The following is an 18815-nucleotide window of genomic DNA, read 5'->3' on the forward strand; positions in this document are numbered from 1 at the left end:
GTGTATATGTACCACAGCTTCTTTATCATGATTGCTTGGTAATGTTTTATTGTGAGCTCAACCTGTAAGAATCCTGGGGATCTACCATGAGAATATTTTCTTCAGAGAGATTTGCATTTGCTTCTGCCAGGAAGTGTGTGCTACTCACCAAGGATGTGATCTGAGCTCCCTTAGGGGGTCCCAGATTCAGCTTCTTCATCTAGTTAGGAGCTCAGAGTCAGTCTCTGGGACACAATGTTGGTGTTTACATTGGTTTCCTGCTCAGAGCTCCCAGTTCTGGATTCAGTTTGCTGGGTTTTCTTTTTCTTTTTTTAAAAATTGCCTTTTAAAGGTATAATTAATGTACCTCCAACAGTACACATCTAAAGTACAATTTGATCATTTTTACACTTACATGCATACTCATTCCCCTTTGCTCCTGCCTGTCACCACCCATCCCTAAGTAATTATGTAAATGGAATCATCTCTTTGAGGGAAGATGTCTTCTTTCACTTGGCATAATTAAATCATGATCCATTCATATTGTTTTTCATATCAATATTTTATTCCTTTTATTGCTAAAAAAGTAATATTTCATTGTGTGGATGTACCACAGTTTGTTTATCCATTCATCTGTTGATGGACATTTGGGTTGTTTCTAGTTTTTTTGGCTAGTACAAGTAAAATTTGTATAGATATATACTTGTATTTCTCTTAAGGAAATACCTAGGAGGAAAATGTCTCAGTGGCTTTGTAGGTAAATGTTTAACTTCTAAAAAAACTTGCAAACTGTTTTCCAAATTGTTTGTACCACTTTAAATTTCCACCAGAAGTGTATGAGAGTTCTGTCTGTCTCCTTTCTCACCAACACTTGATACGATTTGTCTTTTCCATTTTAACCATTCTATGTGTGCATAGTGGTATTTGTTTTGTGATTTTAACTTGCACTCCCCTTAATGAATAATGATATTGAACATCTTTCTATGTAAGTTTGACATTCATATAACCTCTTTGTTAAAGTGTCTGTTTAAACACTTTGTCCACTTAAAAATCAGGTCATTTATCTTCTTGTTATTAAGTTTTAACATTTTTTTTAATGTGCTGTAGATAAAAGTCATTTGTTGGAGACACATTTTGCACATATTTTTCTCAGTCTATGACTCGCATTTTCTTTTTCATAACATAGTCTTTTGAAGAGGAAACATTTTTTATTTTGATGAAGTCTATTTTGTCTGTTTGTTTCAAAGGTAGAGGGGTTTTGGGGAATTCCTTTACTTGCTAGCAATCCTGCTGCTGCTACTGCTGATAAGTTGTGTCAGTCGTGTCCGACTCTGTGCGACCCCATAGACAGCAGCCAACCAGGCTCCGTCGTCCCTGGGATTCTCCAGGCAAGAACACTGGAGTGGGTTGCCATTTCCTTCTCCAGTGCATGAAAGTGAAAAGTGAAAGTGAAGTCGCTCAGTCATGTCTGACTCTTAGCGACCCCATGGACTGTAGCCAACCAGGGCTCCTCCGTCCATGGGATTTTCCAGGCAAGAGTACTGGAGTGGGGTGCCATTGCCTTCTCCGCTAGCAATCCTAGAACTGTGTTAATAAGATTTGCCCTTAATTACCAAGGTCCTAATTATATATTGATGAGGGTCTTTCAGAATATGTAGTCCACTTGTATTCTCTGAAGCAAAAGTCCCTGTTTACTGTTTCCACCTAAAACCTCCTCTAGTTCTACGAGTTTAACAGTTTTGAAGACATTATTGAACTCTGTTGGTTTCCGTTTTGAAAGGAAACTTCTGGTTTCCAAGCCCTTCCCATGAACGTTCTCTTGATACTAAACTCATTTGGCAAAGAATATCTTATCAGCCAAAAACTGTCTCTCTATAAACAGTTGCCTGAAGGTGGATGGGGTAAAGTATTTATTTTATTTAAGAAATGTCAGTTAATTAAAACCCCATCCATCACAGTTTACTTTAGTCAATATGAAGCCAAACAATTTGCCTTACAATTAAATTAGAATTATTCAAGCAGTCTGGATGCTATTTCCTTAAAGTGCTCCCGGGCTTCTGTGAAACATCTTGGCATTCCTAATGCATCTGGCTGGCTTGATTGCTACTGCATTTTCTTCAGATATTAAAATTATTTTCCAATAAATGTTAATGAGTGAATTATAGTCATCACACATGCTATCTAGTCTGCAGCAGTGATGATGTGCTAATGCAGATGATTCTCTAATGTCTTTCTCCAGTAAATTAAGAAATCTAGTCTTAATTAACTGCTGGCTAGCCAGATACACTTACTGCCTTTGTGATTTTCAAATGCCTTCCTCTCTCAGTCTCCTTGAATCCAACGATGGTGTTTGGAAGACAATTGTGATTGTGTTTGAAAGGAGAGAATGTATTTCTTTCTTGCATGGGTAGAGCAGGGATTCAGTTCTCTATGTTGGGGATACATGGGGAGAAATGCTGTCTCTGATAGTTGATTATTCGCTGTGGCTTTCAAGTCTGCAAGCCTGAGAGTGGCAGAGACCAGAGGTGGAAACCGAGGCACAAAGGGAATATGTGACATGTCTGTGGTAGCATGACTAGTAAATGGAGAGGCTGGTCTTCTTTTTAGAATGGAAGGACTTGCTTCCCCAAAATGGGGCACTGTGAGTTCTGCTTTTGGATGATCCAACCACTGTTCAGGGCTCTTTGCCCTTTCTTAACATGCTCCTTAGAACTTCCCTGGTAGATCAGTGGTAAAGAATCCACCTGCCAATGCAGGAGATGCAGGTTCGATCCCTGAGTTGGGAAGATCCCCTGGAGAAGGAAATGGCAACCCAGTCCAGTATTCTTGCTGGGAAATCCCATGAACAGGGAAGCCTGGCGGGCTACAGTCCATGGGGTCACAAAGAGTCAGACACGACTTAGTTACTAAACAATAACAGTGTGCTCCTTAACCCTCGGTGTTTGAAACAACAGAAAACAAGAATGGTGGTGGCCTTGTTATCATTAAATGATTCCTCTTTAGTGCCAAAAAAATATTATTCAAATGCATAAATGATCAGATGGGTTAATTAATAAACTGAACTGATGGGTCATGTTCATCAAAGCTGTGAATATACAACCCTACAGCAACCATGTTTTAGATGTGCTAAAATAAGATAATAATGATAACAATGGAAGTAGGTCATTGTCATTTAAGCTGAACTGTGTGGTTGTTGCATCTGGTGCTGATACTGTTACAAGGTGTTTTTTCTCCCTAACTTTATTCATTTTTTTTCTTTCTCTCCTTTCTTTGCCTACCTTCAGTGATAAAGAGCAGTGAGTATTTTATGATACTTTTATTTTTCTACAGACTGAATTTTACCTCTTTTCTGATGAAAGTGGCTTGCCCCTAAGGAGAGTTGGTTCAAAAAGGAACTAACATGTTTTATATATCTAAAAAAAAAATCCAAGTTGTTAAAAAAAAAAGCACACCCCTCTTGAGAAAAAAATATGAAATTTCAAGAAAAAAATTCTTGATAAAAGGATGGAAAACATTCCTTAGGGGAGCCCTCAATTTAATTTTTGTTAGCAGCTTGTGGGATTCAGCAAGTTTATTAACCACCTTCTGTTTCTTTTGCATTTTTCCTGGGAACACTGTTCTTAGGTAAAGAAAATATTAACTCAAATGAGTGCTGTCATTAATCAAAGATGACGAAGAACAGAACAGAGCTTGTGGGAAGTTATATGCTAAACACATGGTCTCTGTCATCTCATGGGAGGTCAGCCTGATTTCCCAATGAAATGCCTTTGACTCCGAGGTCTCATCTTTGCTCATAACTTTTGTTTTAAATTAGATTCATTTCCTAAATATGCATGACGGATTGGATGCTGGGTCCAATAAATGAACAGTTAGGCTGCAAAGCAGATGGGGTTTTGGTTGTGTGTACACATCGGGAGACTAAAGGAAGGTCATTTTACTCTCCCCATGGTAGGGGAGTTATCACAGATCCACAAGCAGAGCACTGAGCCTGGCCTCAGAACACCCAGGTCTAAGTTCTGCTCTGGGACTCAGTGTCACTTCCTTGAACCCTGGCCATCTCCTTTATAATATGGGTATGTTAAGCCAGGTGGCTCAGTGGTAAAGAATCTACCTGCCAATGCAGCAGGAGACACAGGTTCAATCCCTGGGCTGGGAACACTCTCTGGAGGAAGAAACGGCTACCACTCCAGTATTCTTGCCTGAAAAATCCCATGGACAGAGTCTGGAGGGCTACAGACCATGGGGTTGCAAAGAGTCGGACATGACTTAGTGACTGAGCATGCACAAAGCTCCTAGCTATGTTAATCCTGCCCTTCCACCTTCACTGGGAGGTGGTGCGATCAAATGAGATGCATGGGAAAGGTTCAGTTCAGTTCAGTTCAGTCACTCAGTCATGTCTGACTCTTTGCAATCCCATGAACCGCAGCACGCCAGGCCTCCCTGTTCATCACCAACTCCCAGAGTCCACCAAAACCCATGTCCATTGAGACAGTGATGCCATCCAACCATCTCATCCTCTGTTATCACCTTCTCCTCCTGCCCTCAATCTTTTCCAGCATCAGGGTCTTTTCAAATGAGTCAGCTCTTGTCATCAGGTGGCCAAAGTATTGGAGTTTCAGCTTCAACATCAGTCCATCCAATGAACACCCAGGACTGGTCTCCTTTAAGATGGATTGGTTGGATGTCCTTGCAGTCCAAGGGACTCTCAAGAGTCTTCTCCAACACCACAGTTCAAAAGCATCAATTCTTCAGTGCTCGGCTTTCTTTACAGTCCAACTCTCACATCCATACATGACCACTGGAAAAACCATAGCCTTGACTAGTAGACGGACCTTTGTTGACAAAGTAATGTCTCTGCTTTTTAATATGCTGTCTAGGTTGGTCATAACTTCTGTAAAGCACCAAACAAAGTCAGAGGAAGGGGTGGATTACAATCTAACCTTACCCTTGTGTGTGTGTGTGTGTGTGTGTGTGTGTGTGTGTGTGTGTGTGTGTGTATATATAGTGTTTGTGTTCTACATTTTCTGTTGTTGGTTGGTAAACTTATGGTCAGACAGTATCTTTTTATGAATATTGTGAGTATATCTGAAAGAGATGGGAATACCAGACCGCCTGACCTGGCTCTTGAGAAACCTGTATGCAGGTCAGGAAGCAACAGGAAAAGGAGTGTGTCAAGGCTGTATATTGTTACCCTGCTTATTTAACTTATGTGCAGGGTACATCATGAGAAACGCTGGGTTGGAGGAAGCTCAAGCTGGAATCAAGATTGCTGGGAGAAATATCAATAACCTCAGATATGCAGATGACACCACCCTTATGGCAGAAAGTGAAGAAGAACTAAAAAGTCTCTTGATGATAGTGAAAGTGGAGAATGAAAAAGTTGGTTTAAAGCTCAAGATTCAGAAAACTAAGATCATGGCCTCTGGTCCCATCACTTCATGGCAGATAGATGGGGAAACAGTGGAAACAATGGCTGACTTTATTTTTTGGGGCTCCAAAATCACTGCAGATGGTGATTGCAGCCATGAAATTAAAAGACGCTTACTCCCTGGAAGGAAAATCATGACCAACCTAGACAGCATATTAAAAAGCAGAGACATTACTTTGTCAACAAAGGTCCGTCTAGTCAAGGCTATGGTTTTTCCAGTGGTCATGTATGGATGTGAGAGTTGGACTGTAAAGAAAGCCGAGCACTGAAGAATTGATGCTTTTGAACTGTGGTGTTGGAGAAGACCCTTGAGAGTCCCTTGGACTGCAAGGACATCCAACCAGTCCATCTTAAAGGAGACCAGTCCTGGGTGTTCATTGGAAGGACTGATGTTGAAGCTGAAACTCCAATACTTTGGCCACCTGATGACAAGAGCTGACTCATTTGAAAAGACCCTGATGCTCGGAAAGATCGAGGACTGGAGGAGAAGGGGACAACAGAGGATGAGATGGTTGGATGGCATCACTGACTCAATGGACATGGGTTTTGGTGGACTCCGGGAGTTGGTGATGGACAGGGAGGCCTGGAGTGCTGCAGCTCATGGGGTTGCAAAGAGTCGGACATGACTGAGTACTGAACTGAACTGAACTGATATAATTCAGACATGCTAGTAGAGATGCTGAGATATCTGATTATAAATACGAAGATTGCAAGAGAGACGTTCATGACTTTAGAGGGTCCTAAGCACGTTAGGCTTCCTGAATGCTGAAAGTTGAAAGGTAGGATATATATTCATGCTCCTTCCCTCCCTCCTTCATGCTCTCCATCCTCTCCTTCTCCCTCTCCCTCCCTTCCCTTTTTCCTTTCATTAACAGATACCCAGTGCTTAGTATCGGAGAAGGCAATGGCACCCTACTCCAGTACTCTTGCCTGGAAAATCCCATGGACGGTGGAGCCTGGAAGGCTGCAGTCCAAGGGGTCACTGAGGGTTGGACACGACTGAGAGACTTCACTTTCACTTTTCACTTTCATGCATTGGAGAAGGAAATGGCAACCCACTCCAGTGTTCTTGCCTGGAGAATCCCAGGGACAGGGGAGCCTGGTGGGCTGCTGTCTATGGGGTCATACAGAGTTGGATACGACTGAAGTGACTTAGCAGCAGCAGCAGTGCTTAGTATGTATCATACTCTGTGCTAAGCATCAGGAATACAAGGTTAGTCAAAGTCTGAGTGGATGTCTAGAAGGGTTTCAGTTCAGTTCATTTCAGTTGCTCAGTAGAGTCCAACTCTCTGTGACCCCCATGGACTGCAGCACCCCAGGCTTCCCTGTCCATCACCAACTCTCAGAGCTTGTGAAACTCATGTCCATCAAGTTGGTGATGCCATTCAACCATCTCATCCTGTCGTCCCCATCTCCTCCTGCCTTCAATCTTTCCCAGCATCAGGGTCTTTTCAAATGAGTCTGTTCTTCACATCATGTGGCCAAAGTATTGGAGCTTCAGCTTCAGCATCAGTCCTTCCAATGAATATTCAGGACTGATTTCCTTTAGGATTGACTGGTTTGATCTCCTTGCAGTCCAAGGGACTCTCAAGAGTCTTCTCCAACACCACAACTCAAAAGCATCAGTTCTTCGGCACTCAGCTTCCTTTATGGTCCAACTCTCACATCCATACATGACTACTGGAAAAACAATAGCTTTGACTATATGGACCTTTGTTGGCAAAGTAATGTCTCTGATTTTTAATATGCTGTTTAGGTTTGTCAAAGGTTTTCTTCCAGGGAGCAAGTGACTTTTAGTTTCTTGGCTACAGTCACCATTTGCAGTGATTTTGGAGCCCAAGAAAATAAGGTCTGTCACTGTTTCCATTGTTTCCCCATCTATTTGCCACAAAATGATGGGACCAGAGGCCATAATCTTAGCTTTTGAATGTTGAGTTTTAAGTCAGCTTTTTCACTCTCCTCTTTTGCCTTCATGAAGAGGCTCTTTAGTTCCTCTTCGCTTTCTGCCGTAAGAGTGGTGTCATCTGCATATCTGAGGTTATTGATATTTCTCCCTGCAATTTTGATTCCAGCCTGTGCTTCATCCAGCCCTACATTTCGCATGATGTACTCTGCATTAAGTTAAAATAAGCAGGGTGACAATATACAGCCTTGACATACTCCTTTCCCTATTTTGAACCAGTCCATTGTTCCATGTCCATTTCTAACTGCTTCTTGATCTACATACAGATTTCTCAGGAGCAGGTCAGGTGGCCTGGTATTCCCATCTCTTTCAGAATTTTCCACAGTTTGTTGTGATCCACACAGTCAAAGGCTTTAGTGCAGTCAGTGAAACAGAAGTAGATGTTTTTCTGGAATTCTTTTGCTTTTTCTGTGATCTAGCAGAGGTTGGCAATTTGATCTCTGGTTCCTCTGCCTTTTCTAAATCCAGCTTGAACATCTGGAAGTTCCCAATTTACGTACTGTTGAAGCCTAACTTGGAGAATTTTGAGCATTCCTTTGCTAGCATGTGAGATGAGTGCAATTGTGCGGTAGTTTGAACAAACTTTGGCATTGCCTTTCTTTGGGATTAGAATGAAAACTGGCCTTTTCCAGTCCTGTGGCCACTGCTGAATTTTCCAAATTTGCTGGCATATTGAGTGCAGCACTTTCACAGCATCATCTTTTAGGATTTGAAATAGCTCAGCTGGAATTCCATCACCTCCACTAGCTTTGTTCATAATGATGCTTCCTAAGCCCCACTTGACTTCACATTCCAGTATGTCTGGCTCTAGGTGAGTGATCACACCATCATGGTTATCTGGGTTATTAAGGTCTTTTTTGTATAGTTCTTCTGTGTATCCTTGCCTCCTCCTCTTAATATCTTCTGCTTCTGGTAGGTCCACACCCCAAAAGGGTTTACAAACAAATAGTCACCAACAAATACACTTTATTGTGCAAGGAGCTATAATAGCAGATCAGTGTCCTGTGGGAGTACAATGATGGGGAAGTTTCCTGGAAGAAGTATTGTGTAAGCTGAGATTGTGTAAAGGAGGTACAAGATAGAGAAGAGACAGAGGAGTTCCAGGTAAGGGAACAGCATACACAAAGTCTAAATAGGAGAGAGAGCATGGGATTTTAGGAAAGCTGAATGGAACTCAGGCTGGTTTAAAAGATTACCAGGATCCCGAGATCCCCTTAGCTTTCTGAAGGGAGTTAGGGAACCACAGCATCCTTGTGGCACCCCCTTGAGTCTGGTAGGGGTAAATCTCATCCAAAAGGGCCTTTATACCAGCAGGACTTGGATAAAATGTTCTGTGTTGTGGATGTCCCTCCTTCCACACCCTCCCCTTCAGGATTCATTAAAATCTCATTCTCTGAGCTGTAAAGAGACTTCCTGCTGACACCTGCTTCTGTCGGCATCCTGGGGGAAGGGAGGGGATAAGAAGAAAGAAAAGAAAAAGGATTAATTTTCTGCACACCACCGCTGTTTAATGCTTCAGAGCCTTCATGCCCTGACAGCATTTCCATCATCCCACTCCTTTGGGGAGTTATAATATATTAATAGAGACATCTGGTGGGTATTTATTACGTGACTATTGTGTGTATGAAACGAAGAATCAAGGTAGGAGGCAGGAAGAAGCTGGGAGTCTGCGCTTTGCAGTGTTTCGGCGGGTGGGGAACACCTGTGAGGGGCTTCCACCTGGAGTCAGGACTAGTTTCCTTTTGTATTAGAGGCCACTGGTGCTGGTTTGTTGGGGAGGGTTCCTTCCAACAGTCTCTAGATGCACCTGAGCAGCTACATTCAGGTCACAGATGAAGCGCACCCAGAATGCTGGTTTCTTGAGCCTCTGACCATATCCTCCCCACACAGCTCTCTTGGCAATTCCCTTCCCTCCTTTGAGGGTTGGGCGTCTGGAAAATGAGCAGGTCAACTGCAGTGATCTTTAGACTTTTATTAGCAGCAAAATTCTTTCTGTGAATACAATTTTATTCAGAAGCTAAATATATAAGATAGATAAAGAGTGGAGCTGGATAAAGTTCTTTAGTGGCTAAAAGCATTAAATGTATCATGGTACAACTGTAAGTTAAAATAATACCAAACTATAAAGTAAATGTAGCGAGTTTAGCAAGATTCACTTTGTTGTTGTCGCCACAGTGAATAGTGTATCAGTTATCTTTTGCTGTGTAACAAATCTGATGCTCTGTGACAACCTAGAGGGGTGGGATGGAGTAGAAGGTGGGAAGAAGATTCAAGAGCGAGGAGACATACATAGACCTATGGCTGATTGATGTTGATATAGGGCAGAAACCAACACAATGTTGTAAATTAATTATCCTCCAATTAAAAATAAACAATTATAAAAAAAAACTCAGTGGCATAGAACAATGATGACTTATTTTCTGGAATCTGGGCCTGGCTGGTGGCTCTGCTGATCTTGGCTGGGCTCTCTTGTGCATCAAACTGTAGGCTGACCTAAGATGCTGTGGCTGGAATGACTCAGCTCTGCATGCCTCTCATCCTGTCCTGAGCTTTTTGTTTCAGTGATGAAAGTAAATAGAAACGTACAAGGGTTTTTCAGGCTTAGCCCCAGGATGGCCCATCTCTCCCCTGTGTTTCATTGGCCAAAGTAAGCCACAATTCCATATGGATTCAAGGGTTGAGAAATAGACTCTGCCCTTTGGGTGAAAGCAATTTGAAATCCACATGGCAAAGGGCATGATCCTTAGAAGGGTGAAGTATTGAGGTCCCCAATGCAATAAACTAGATCTCATGGTTTTATTAAATATTAAATTCTTAAAAATTGTTTTTGCTCACTCTATTTTTAACTGGTATCCTTACTTTGCTAGTGGGAACCCAGCATTGCCATCTGGGCTGAAGTGAGGATGGAGGGCTTGGTTCCCTGTCTACTCTGTCCCTGCACAGCCCACTCACCTGCAACCCTTTGAGATCCCTTCAGGGAACTACAACAGCTTAGACTATTTGGGGGAATAAGAGGCAGGTGCCCTTCATAATTCTCCAGGAAGCCTTGTCCTAAGTATGTGAATAAGAGTGGAGATGGGTCAGCCCTCTTCGCCCTGACCTGCCTGAGCCACTAAGCCAGGGGTGTTTCCACATGCAGCCACTGAGGGTCAGGGGTAGCCTCTGAGGGACTAAGTAGGTAAGACTTCTCACTCCCAATGCAGGGGGCCCAGGTCTGATCCCTGGTCAGGGAACTAGATCTCACATGCCATAACAGAGTTGGCAACTAAAGATCCCACATGCTGCAGTGAAGATAGAGGATCAAGGGTCCTGGATGCAGCTAAGACCTGGCACAGCCAAAGAAATAAATGATTTTTTTTTTTAAAAAGGAGTAGCCTCTGAGAGTCCTGGCAGTAAACAGACATGAAATCCTTCTCACTTAACAGATCTGAAACAGACATTCAGACTGGGGCCCCAATGCACACTGCTAATAAGCAACAGACCCAGGATTTGGATCTTAAACCCCACTAGGTCAAAGAGGACTCAAGCTGGTGTGCAGTAGGCCCTCTAGGCATTTACTGGATTGAATACAATGCTCTGAGGAACTTGTCCAAGGAGGCAACACTTTGGTCTCCACTTTTGGCTTCCCTTGTGGCTCAGATGGTAAAGAATCTGCCTGCAGTGTGGGAGACCTGGGTTCGATCCCTGGGTCAGGACAATCCCCTGGAAAAGGGAATGGCTACCCACTCCAGTATTCTGGCCTGGAGAATTCCATGGACAGAGGAGCCTGGCAAGCTGCAGTCCATGGGGTTGCAAAGAGTCAGACACAACTGAGCAACTTTCACTTTCACTTTTGGTCTTTAATGAGATCCCAACACTGGACTTTGGTCTTAAGGACATGGAGCCCGAATCCTTAGTGAGGGTTCCACCTTCTTGTCACTAGAGTATTCTCAAGGTCCCCATGTTCACAATGCTCGCCAGCCCACAGGAGGCCCAGATACGGCCATTCTCTCCCTTCAGAGCAAAGGCTTTGGTTTGAAAAACCAGTTTGTTTCCCTCTGTTTGCTTTTGAAATTAAAACATGAAAATCCACAGGAGGCTTGCGAATCCCCACTGGGACCAATTGGTGACATTTTCAAACACTAGATGAGTTGTTTGTCAACTGTGTATTTTGGAGCAGAGGACGGGGAGTGGGTAAGGTCTGGAGGGATGCTGGGAGCTCCAGCAGGCCTTTTGCTCATCTGCAGAAGGAGGCAATTATCTTAGGTGGGCCTCTTGGGGACCCCTATTCCTGCTTGTGTTTCTGGAGTCGTGTGTTTCCTGTGCGTGCTAATCCCAGCGAGTCATGTGTTGGGGTTAGAGGCATTGACTTCAGGTCTGACCATACCCATGACCAGACTGTGAGCTGTAGGAATGTGTCCATGAAAGGGTCTCTACTGGGTGTATGGCCCAGCATCTCATGTATGCTCTGTCTTGGTCCCTGAGCTGCTTTTTAAAGGCAGGAGATACATGGAGACTTCCCTGGTGGTTTGGACAGTAAAGAATCTGCCTGCAATGCAGAAGACCCAGGTTTGATCCCTGGGTCAGGAAGATGTCCCGGAGAAGGGAATGGCAGCCTATTCCAGTATTCTTGCTTGGAGAATTCCGTGGACAGAGGAGACTTGTGAGCTACAGTCCATGGGGTCACAAAGAGTCAGACACGACTGAGCAACTAACAATTTTGCTTCACTTTTAATATGCGGAGGGGGATCAGAAGAGAATGAAGAAAGAGAAGTGGGGATGAAGGAGGAAGAAGAGGGGTAGTTGAGACATCCATTTCCATGGAAAACCAGAGGGACCTGGGGAGGTGGCTGGATGAGGTTGTAACTAAGGCTCTTTGGGAAGGATGGGTGGTCTTCCTCATGCAGGAGTCCAATGTATGCTTTGCAATTGATGGGAAGAAACATCAGGCTGAGGGATATTAGCATACCTTGAGGAAGATCTTTCCAATAGAATGGCATAGGCTCCTTATGAGAGAGTGAGGTCTTCATCACAGGGAGCATTGAAGCAAGGCTGGAAGGACCCCTCTAGGGAGGCTGTGTAAGACAGGCTTTCGGGTGATCCCCCATGGCCCTCCTCTCCTGGGGTTCATGTCTTTGTGTAACCTCCTCACCTTGAGTGTGGGCAGGACCAGGGTTGTGTTTCTAACCTATGGAATACTGCAAACAGGATGGGACCTCAGCTCTGTGATTACGTCATGTTATGTAAGACTCTGTCTCACTTGACTGGAGCTGCAGAGTCACCTTGCATACTTGATGAAGGAAGTGGCCCATGGGATGAAATTGAAGTCCGCTTGGTTAGGAATTGCAGCCTGCCTCCAGGACATGGAGGTGACCTCTTGCCAACAGCCAACAAGAAGTTGGAGTCCTAGGTCACATGGTTGCTGGGAAATGAACTAGATTTACCTGGAAGTTTATTCTTCCCCTAGAAAGCCTCCAGATGAAATCTGAGCCATCTGGAGCCATCTGGAATCTGACCCATCTGACATCTGATTGCAGCCTTGTAAGATGCTGCGCAGAGGACCCAAAGCTGTGCCTGGACTCCCAACATGAAAACTGTGACATAATAAACGTGTGTTGTGTAAAGCCCCTAAGTTTGTAATAACTGGTTATGCAACAATCGAAAATGAACATAGGCATTGTAGGTAGGGCTTTGTTCCACCCTGTCTATATCCTCTGCTAGGTTGATTTTTCCAATTATCTAATGGTGCTGAAGCTGAAGCTCCAGTATTTTGGCCACCTGATGTGAAGAGTCGACTCATTGGAAGAGACCCTGATGCTGGGAAAGATTGAGGGCAAGAGGAGAAGGGGACGACAGAGGACGTGATGGTTGGATGGATCACCAACTCAATGGACATGGATTTGAGCAAACTCAAGGAGACAGAGAAGGACAGGGAAGCCTGGCATACTGAAGTTCATGGGGTCACAAAGAAACACGACTTAGCAGCTAAACAACAATGCTATACAACAAATCACATCAAGCGCAGTGGCTTAAACAGAAGTTACTGCTTATTACCTCTTGCAGATTTTGTTGGTAGATATTTGAGAGTGGCTTGGCTAGGTGGTCCTGGCAGAGCTGCAGTCATATGGCAGCTGAGGCTGAGGCCATCTGAAGATTTGACAAGGGCTAGAGGGTCACTGGCAAGTTGGTGCTGGCTGTTGGGTGGTGGGGAAGTGGGGGCGGGGGCTCAGTTCCTCTCCACAGGGATGTTTGAGTGTCCTCATGACATGGCATTTGACTTCCCCTAGACCGAATGACCCAAGAGACCAAGGCAGAAGTTGAAATGTCTTTCATGACCTAGCCTAGGAAGTCACCCACGGTCACACCCACACCAGCTGGGATTCAGTGTGAAAGAAGACAACACAGGGAGAGTGAATACCAGGAGGCAGATATCCCGGGGAACCATATGGTAGACTGGCTGCCATATTGATCTTTCTTCCATTGAGTATGTTTAGCATTTGCTCGTCCCCAGAGGCCCCTGATCCAAAGCAAGGTATGTTTCCATCCGGGTTTCCCCCAGCCGCTCCGTCCTCTTTCTCGCAAGACGTCTGCTTCCAGTTGCTTTCAAACTCTTCCTTCTCTGCTCTTCTGAACAAACCATCTTAGGTGGGAGGATGTGAGAGGAGGTGGGGAGGGAGGAAGGGGGAGACAGGGCTTTTAATTTTCAACTTTAAGTGTCAAAAGGCAATTTCATGCCTACTGACGTGATTAGAGCAGTGGAAGTAATAGAGGCTGGCAGCTAATGGGGTGCTGGCTTCAGGGGATTCGTAATTACTAATTTTTCCCCCCCAACAGGGACAAGAATTTCTAGTGGTGTTGAGCCCTGCATTCCACTTGGGTAATGCCCCTCAGCGCCTGGGGGGTGGAGGATATTATTAGTGGAGAGAATGATAATTTGCCATAGACTGTAGCATTAGCTCTCTACCCAGCTCTGATCCTCTGCACCATCCCTGGGGCTACACGGATAGGCATTCATTTCACCTCATATTGGGGAGGTTAAGTGTGCAGGCTGCCCAGGTCTGAATTCCACCTCTGCCACTTCCCAGCTGTGCGACCTCGGACAAGTTGTCTAATTTCTCCACAGCCGAGTCTCCTCACCAGAAAATAGACAGTAACCATCCCTGCCTTGTAGAAATGTTGTGAGGATTAAATGAAGTAATGTGGGCCTCCAGAAGGCACTATGCCAGTATTTGCTGCTACTAAGTGGCTTCAGTCGTGTCCAACTCTTTGCCACCCCATGGACTGTAGCCTGCCAGGCTCCTCTGTCCATGGGATTCTCCAGGCAAGAATAACTGAGTGGGTTGCCATGCCCTCCTCCAGGGGATCTTCCTAACCCAGGAAACAAACCCTCATCTCTTACATTTCCTTCGTGGGGAGGCAGGTTCTTTACCACTAGCGCCACCTGGGAAGTCCATGTCGGTATTTGCTTTTTTATTGAAACAAAAAAGCCAAGAAGAGCACAGGATGGAACTTGAAATGCTACAGGAGCTTTGGAGGCAGGAAATCTAGATGTTTGTGTGAAATGGAGAGATTTTTATAAAACTAGTTGGCAACTAGTTTAAATTTGAAAAAAAAAAAAAAATTCTGTGGCCCACACTAAACATATTTGTGCCAGGTAGGGGTTGGATTCCACCTGGGATCCAGGGCTTCAGACCACTCTCCCAGAATCTTTTCCACTCCAGTTGCAGAAGTCTACTGTTTGGACTCTTTTCCTGAGAACACCATTATCCTCCAGGTTTCCATGAAAAGTGAAAGTTGCTCAGTTGTGTCTGACTCTTTGCAACCCCATGGACTGTAGCCTGCCAGGCTTCTCTGTCCATGGAATTCTTCAGGCCAAAATACTGGAGTGGGTAGCCATTCCTTTCTCCAGGGGATCTTCCCAACCCAGGGATAGAAGCCAGGTCTCCCACGTTACAGGCAGATTCTTTATTGTCTGAGCCACAGGGGAAGCCCAGGTTTCCATGAACTTCCTGCAAATGTCAAGTCAAGAGTGTCTGCCACATGCTAAGCACTTAAGAAAAATAAACTCAGCAGAACCCTATGAAGGATGTATATGTTCCCCACTGTGTGTGTGTGTGTGTATGCTCAGTTGCTCAGTCACGTCCTACTCTTTGCGACCCTGTGGACTGCAGCCCACTGGTCTCCTCTGTCCATGGGATTTTCCTGGCAAGAATACTGGAGTGGGTTGCTATGTCCTCCTCCAAAGGAACATTCCTGACCCAGGAATTGAACCCCTATCTCCTGCGTCTCCTGCATTGACAGGTGGATTCTTTACCATTGTGCCACCTGCAAAGCCTCCACGGGTCCCACTGTAGAGATAAGCAAACTGAGGCTCTGAGAGGTTGGGATTCTTTTGCCTGAAGGGATTTGAACTGAGGTTTACCAGACTCCAGAGGCTAGAGCCTAACCACAACAGCCTACTTTCTCTCCAGCCTCACGCCTTCCCATATTACCTTTCAGGCTCCAGACAGGATGGTCTGTCCACCCCAGCGGTCAGCCGGACAGACAGAGGAAACAGGAAGAGCTGACAGATGAGGAGAAGGAAATCATCAACAGGGTGATCGCTCGCGCTGAGAAGATGGAAGAGATGGAACAGGAGCGAATCGGGTGAGGCCCTGCGCTTCCCTCCATTCTGGGAGGGCCGTGCTGCCCAGGGCGGGGTGCTTGGGGAGGGCACGGGGCAGGGCTGCCTTTGGGATTTGTCATCTGTGACGCGCTGAGACACCCACTCAGGCAGAGCCGGAATCCTTGGTGCAGGAGATGAGACAGCCAGGAGAGGAGAAAAGAACAGAGGAGAGAGCGGGCTGGGGGCTGGCTGGGGAGGGGGGCATCTGGGCTGGGGAGGTGTGTGTGTGTGTGTGAGCCCAGTTGTCTCACCATTTCGGCTGCACAGAAATGTGTTCTAGTGACATACGCCATGCAGGTTCTAGAATATACAGCTGAGGGTGAGGTAAGGGGGAGCAAGTCTACATCAAAGACACAGTACGGGAAAGAGAGCGCACGCCTGAAATGAACTATATGAGAGAACGGGAGAAATCCTTCCTAAAGGGGAGCCAGCGTGAGAGTGAGGCTTCAGAGATTAAGCTGGTGGGTCTGGATGCCAAGCACTCAGGGTTGCATCCCCACTCCCTGCTTCCCAGCTGCAGCTCCCATGCATGTTGCTTCACCCGCTGAGCCTTGGTTTGCTCTCTCTAGAACGGGGAGAATAAAAATCACTGTCCCATAGGACGGTCGTAAGGAGTGAGGTGATGCTTGTGTCATTCCTGGCCCAGGGCTGGGCATTCAGTTCAGTTCAGTCGCTCAGTCGTGTCCGACTCTGCGACACCATGGACTGCAGCACGCCAGGCCTCCCTGTCCATCACCAACCCCCGAAGTTTACTCAAACTCACGTCCATCACGTTGGTGATGCCATTCCAACCATCTCATCCTCTGTCATCCCCTTCTCTTCCCACCTTCAGTCTTTCCCAGTATCAGGTTCTTTTCCAATGAGTGGGTTCTTCGCATCAAGTGGCCTGGGCATACTTTGCATTTAACGAATGGTAGGGGGGGAGGAAAGTGGAGTTTGGAGGGCAGAGGTAACAAAAACACATAAGGGATGGAAGAAGGATGTGTGGCGTGTGTGTGTCAGGGAGTGACAGCGTCAGTGAGCCAGGGCAGTGTTAGAGAGAGAGGGAGGGCTAGCGGGTGGGCTTGGGAGGGATGGATGGGGAAGTGAGAGGGGAGTCGTGCCTGGGAGAAGAGAAGAGTGAGTATGTGTGTGTTGGGGGTTGGGGGGTGCAGTTCATGGGTAGAAGTTTCCACTGCCAGGACTCAGGGAGGCCACCAATCGGTCCTCCAAGACTGAACCTCAGATGGGAAGTGGGAGGGGTCACCGAGATGTCACCTCCTTCCCAGACCTTTCTTCCCTGGGGCAGAGTGGGGAGCAGCCTTTGCTGACTGCTTGCAACTGGTTGGGCACTGGGGTGTCCTTTCATCTCCCCGCCCATCCACTCAGCAGGGGGTTAACAAGATTCCTGGGAGGAAAATGATGTTCTGAATACACAGGAAGTGGGCGCCTTTGATTTGAGCCTCTGCAGACCATTTTGTTCAGGGTGGGCTGGGGCGATCAGAGGTGATGTTGGCAAGCGGCAGATAACCTGGCACAGGCGGAGTCAGCTTGTGTTCCGCCCTCCATCAGCTTCCTGGGTAGGTTGCTAATGGGGAGAGGTCTTGAGGGGCTTGCTTACATGGCTGAGTTTTTATTTTGCTTTTAAAAAGATATATCAGGAGTGAGGAGTTGTCCAGGCTGGAGGTCTTGTGAGTGTGTGGGTGTGAGCTTGAGTGTGTGTTCACTTCAACCAACAAAGGGCCTCAGCCTTGCAGAAAGGATATCCTTGCAGAAGGATATGGATGTTAAATTCTTGCTTGGAGGCAAGAACTTCCAACCTTTTTCCTACATAGCACTTTCCCACCAGCTAACACGCTTTGTATTTTACACTGAATTTGACTGTTGTGTGTCTCTCCCTATCAGATGATACGATTCCTGAGTGTAGACATTGTTACCTGTTTTGTTCACCATGGAATCCCCAGACCTAGTACATAGTAGGTGTGCAGTAGAGTATTTGTTGAGTGAGTGAGTGAACATGGCAGACAGTGCTCCTCCCACCCACCCAAGTCAGTTTCTTTCTGCATCTTCTGTGGCCATGAGGCTGGAGAGCTTGGAATTTTGTAGTCCAGGGCCCACATTTCCAGGGAAGACAGTACGACTTGCTGATTTAGGTTTATATCAGAATCTATCCCTGTTAACTGGGCTGCCTTTGGGTGTAAATTAAGGGGATCTCTGTGAATTAAGTGGATTCTAGCTTGAACATTCAAGAACAGGGTAGATGGGCTCCCTGCTTTGCCCCCATGTCCTGCTACATTGCCTGATCTGGTGACGTGGTGGAAGAGCACAGCAGTTAACCCCTGAGGCCCCAGAGTCAGAGAGACTTGGGTTCAAATTCCAGCCCTATTTCTAATCCCCTGTGTGACCTTACGCAAGCCACTTGAGCTCTTCCTTCCTCAATTTCCTCATCTGCAAAATGGGGAAGCTCTGCAGATCATTTTATTCCTGGATGGAAAATGATGTTATGAACACACAGGAAGTAGGTGCCTTTGATTTGAGCCTCTGCAGACCCTGATGCCGGGAAAGATTGAAGGCAGGAGGAGAAGTGGGTGACAGAAGATGAGATGGTTGGATGGCATCATCGACCCAATGAACATGAGTTGGAGCAAACTCCAGGACATAGTGAAGGACAGGGAAGTTTGGTGTGCTGCATTCCAGGCAGTTGCAAAGAGTCAGACACGACTTAGTGACTGAAGGACAGCAAGAACAGGGATAACTTAGCACACACTTCTCTGGGAATGTTTAATTCACATGCAAAATATTATCATGGTGCCTGACACAGG

At 45.7% G+C, this 18815-nt stretch overlaps 1 protein-coding gene across 9 annotated transcripts in view; it reads left to right on the forward strand.

Annotated features, from left to right (window-relative positions):
• The window catches only part of RPH3A (rabphilin 3A), a 277632-nt gene that overhangs the window by 213020 nt on the left and 45797 nt on the right, over positions 1-18815 (forward strand). For 7 of the 9 annotated variants that reach the window (XM_027566633.1, XM_027566634.1, XM_027566637.1 and 4 more), the window contains 2 exons: positions 3264-3275; positions 15849-15995. In XM_027566633.1, coding sequence (XP_027422434.1) covers positions 3264-3275; positions 15849-15995 — 159 coding nt within the window. The remainder of the gene's footprint in view (positions 1-3263; positions 3276-15848; positions 15996-18815) is intronic. The other 2 variants (XM_027566635.1, XM_027566638.1) reach the window with 1 other exon arrangement.

This window comes from Bos indicus x Bos taurus, chromosome 17, assembly GCF_003369695.1.
Source record: "Bos indicus x Bos taurus breed Angus x Brahman F1 hybrid chromosome 17, Bos_hybrid_MaternalHap_v2.0, whole genome shotgun sequence".
Lineage (NCBI taxonomy): Eukaryota > Metazoa > Chordata > Mammalia > Artiodactyla > Bovidae > Bos > Bos indicus x Bos taurus.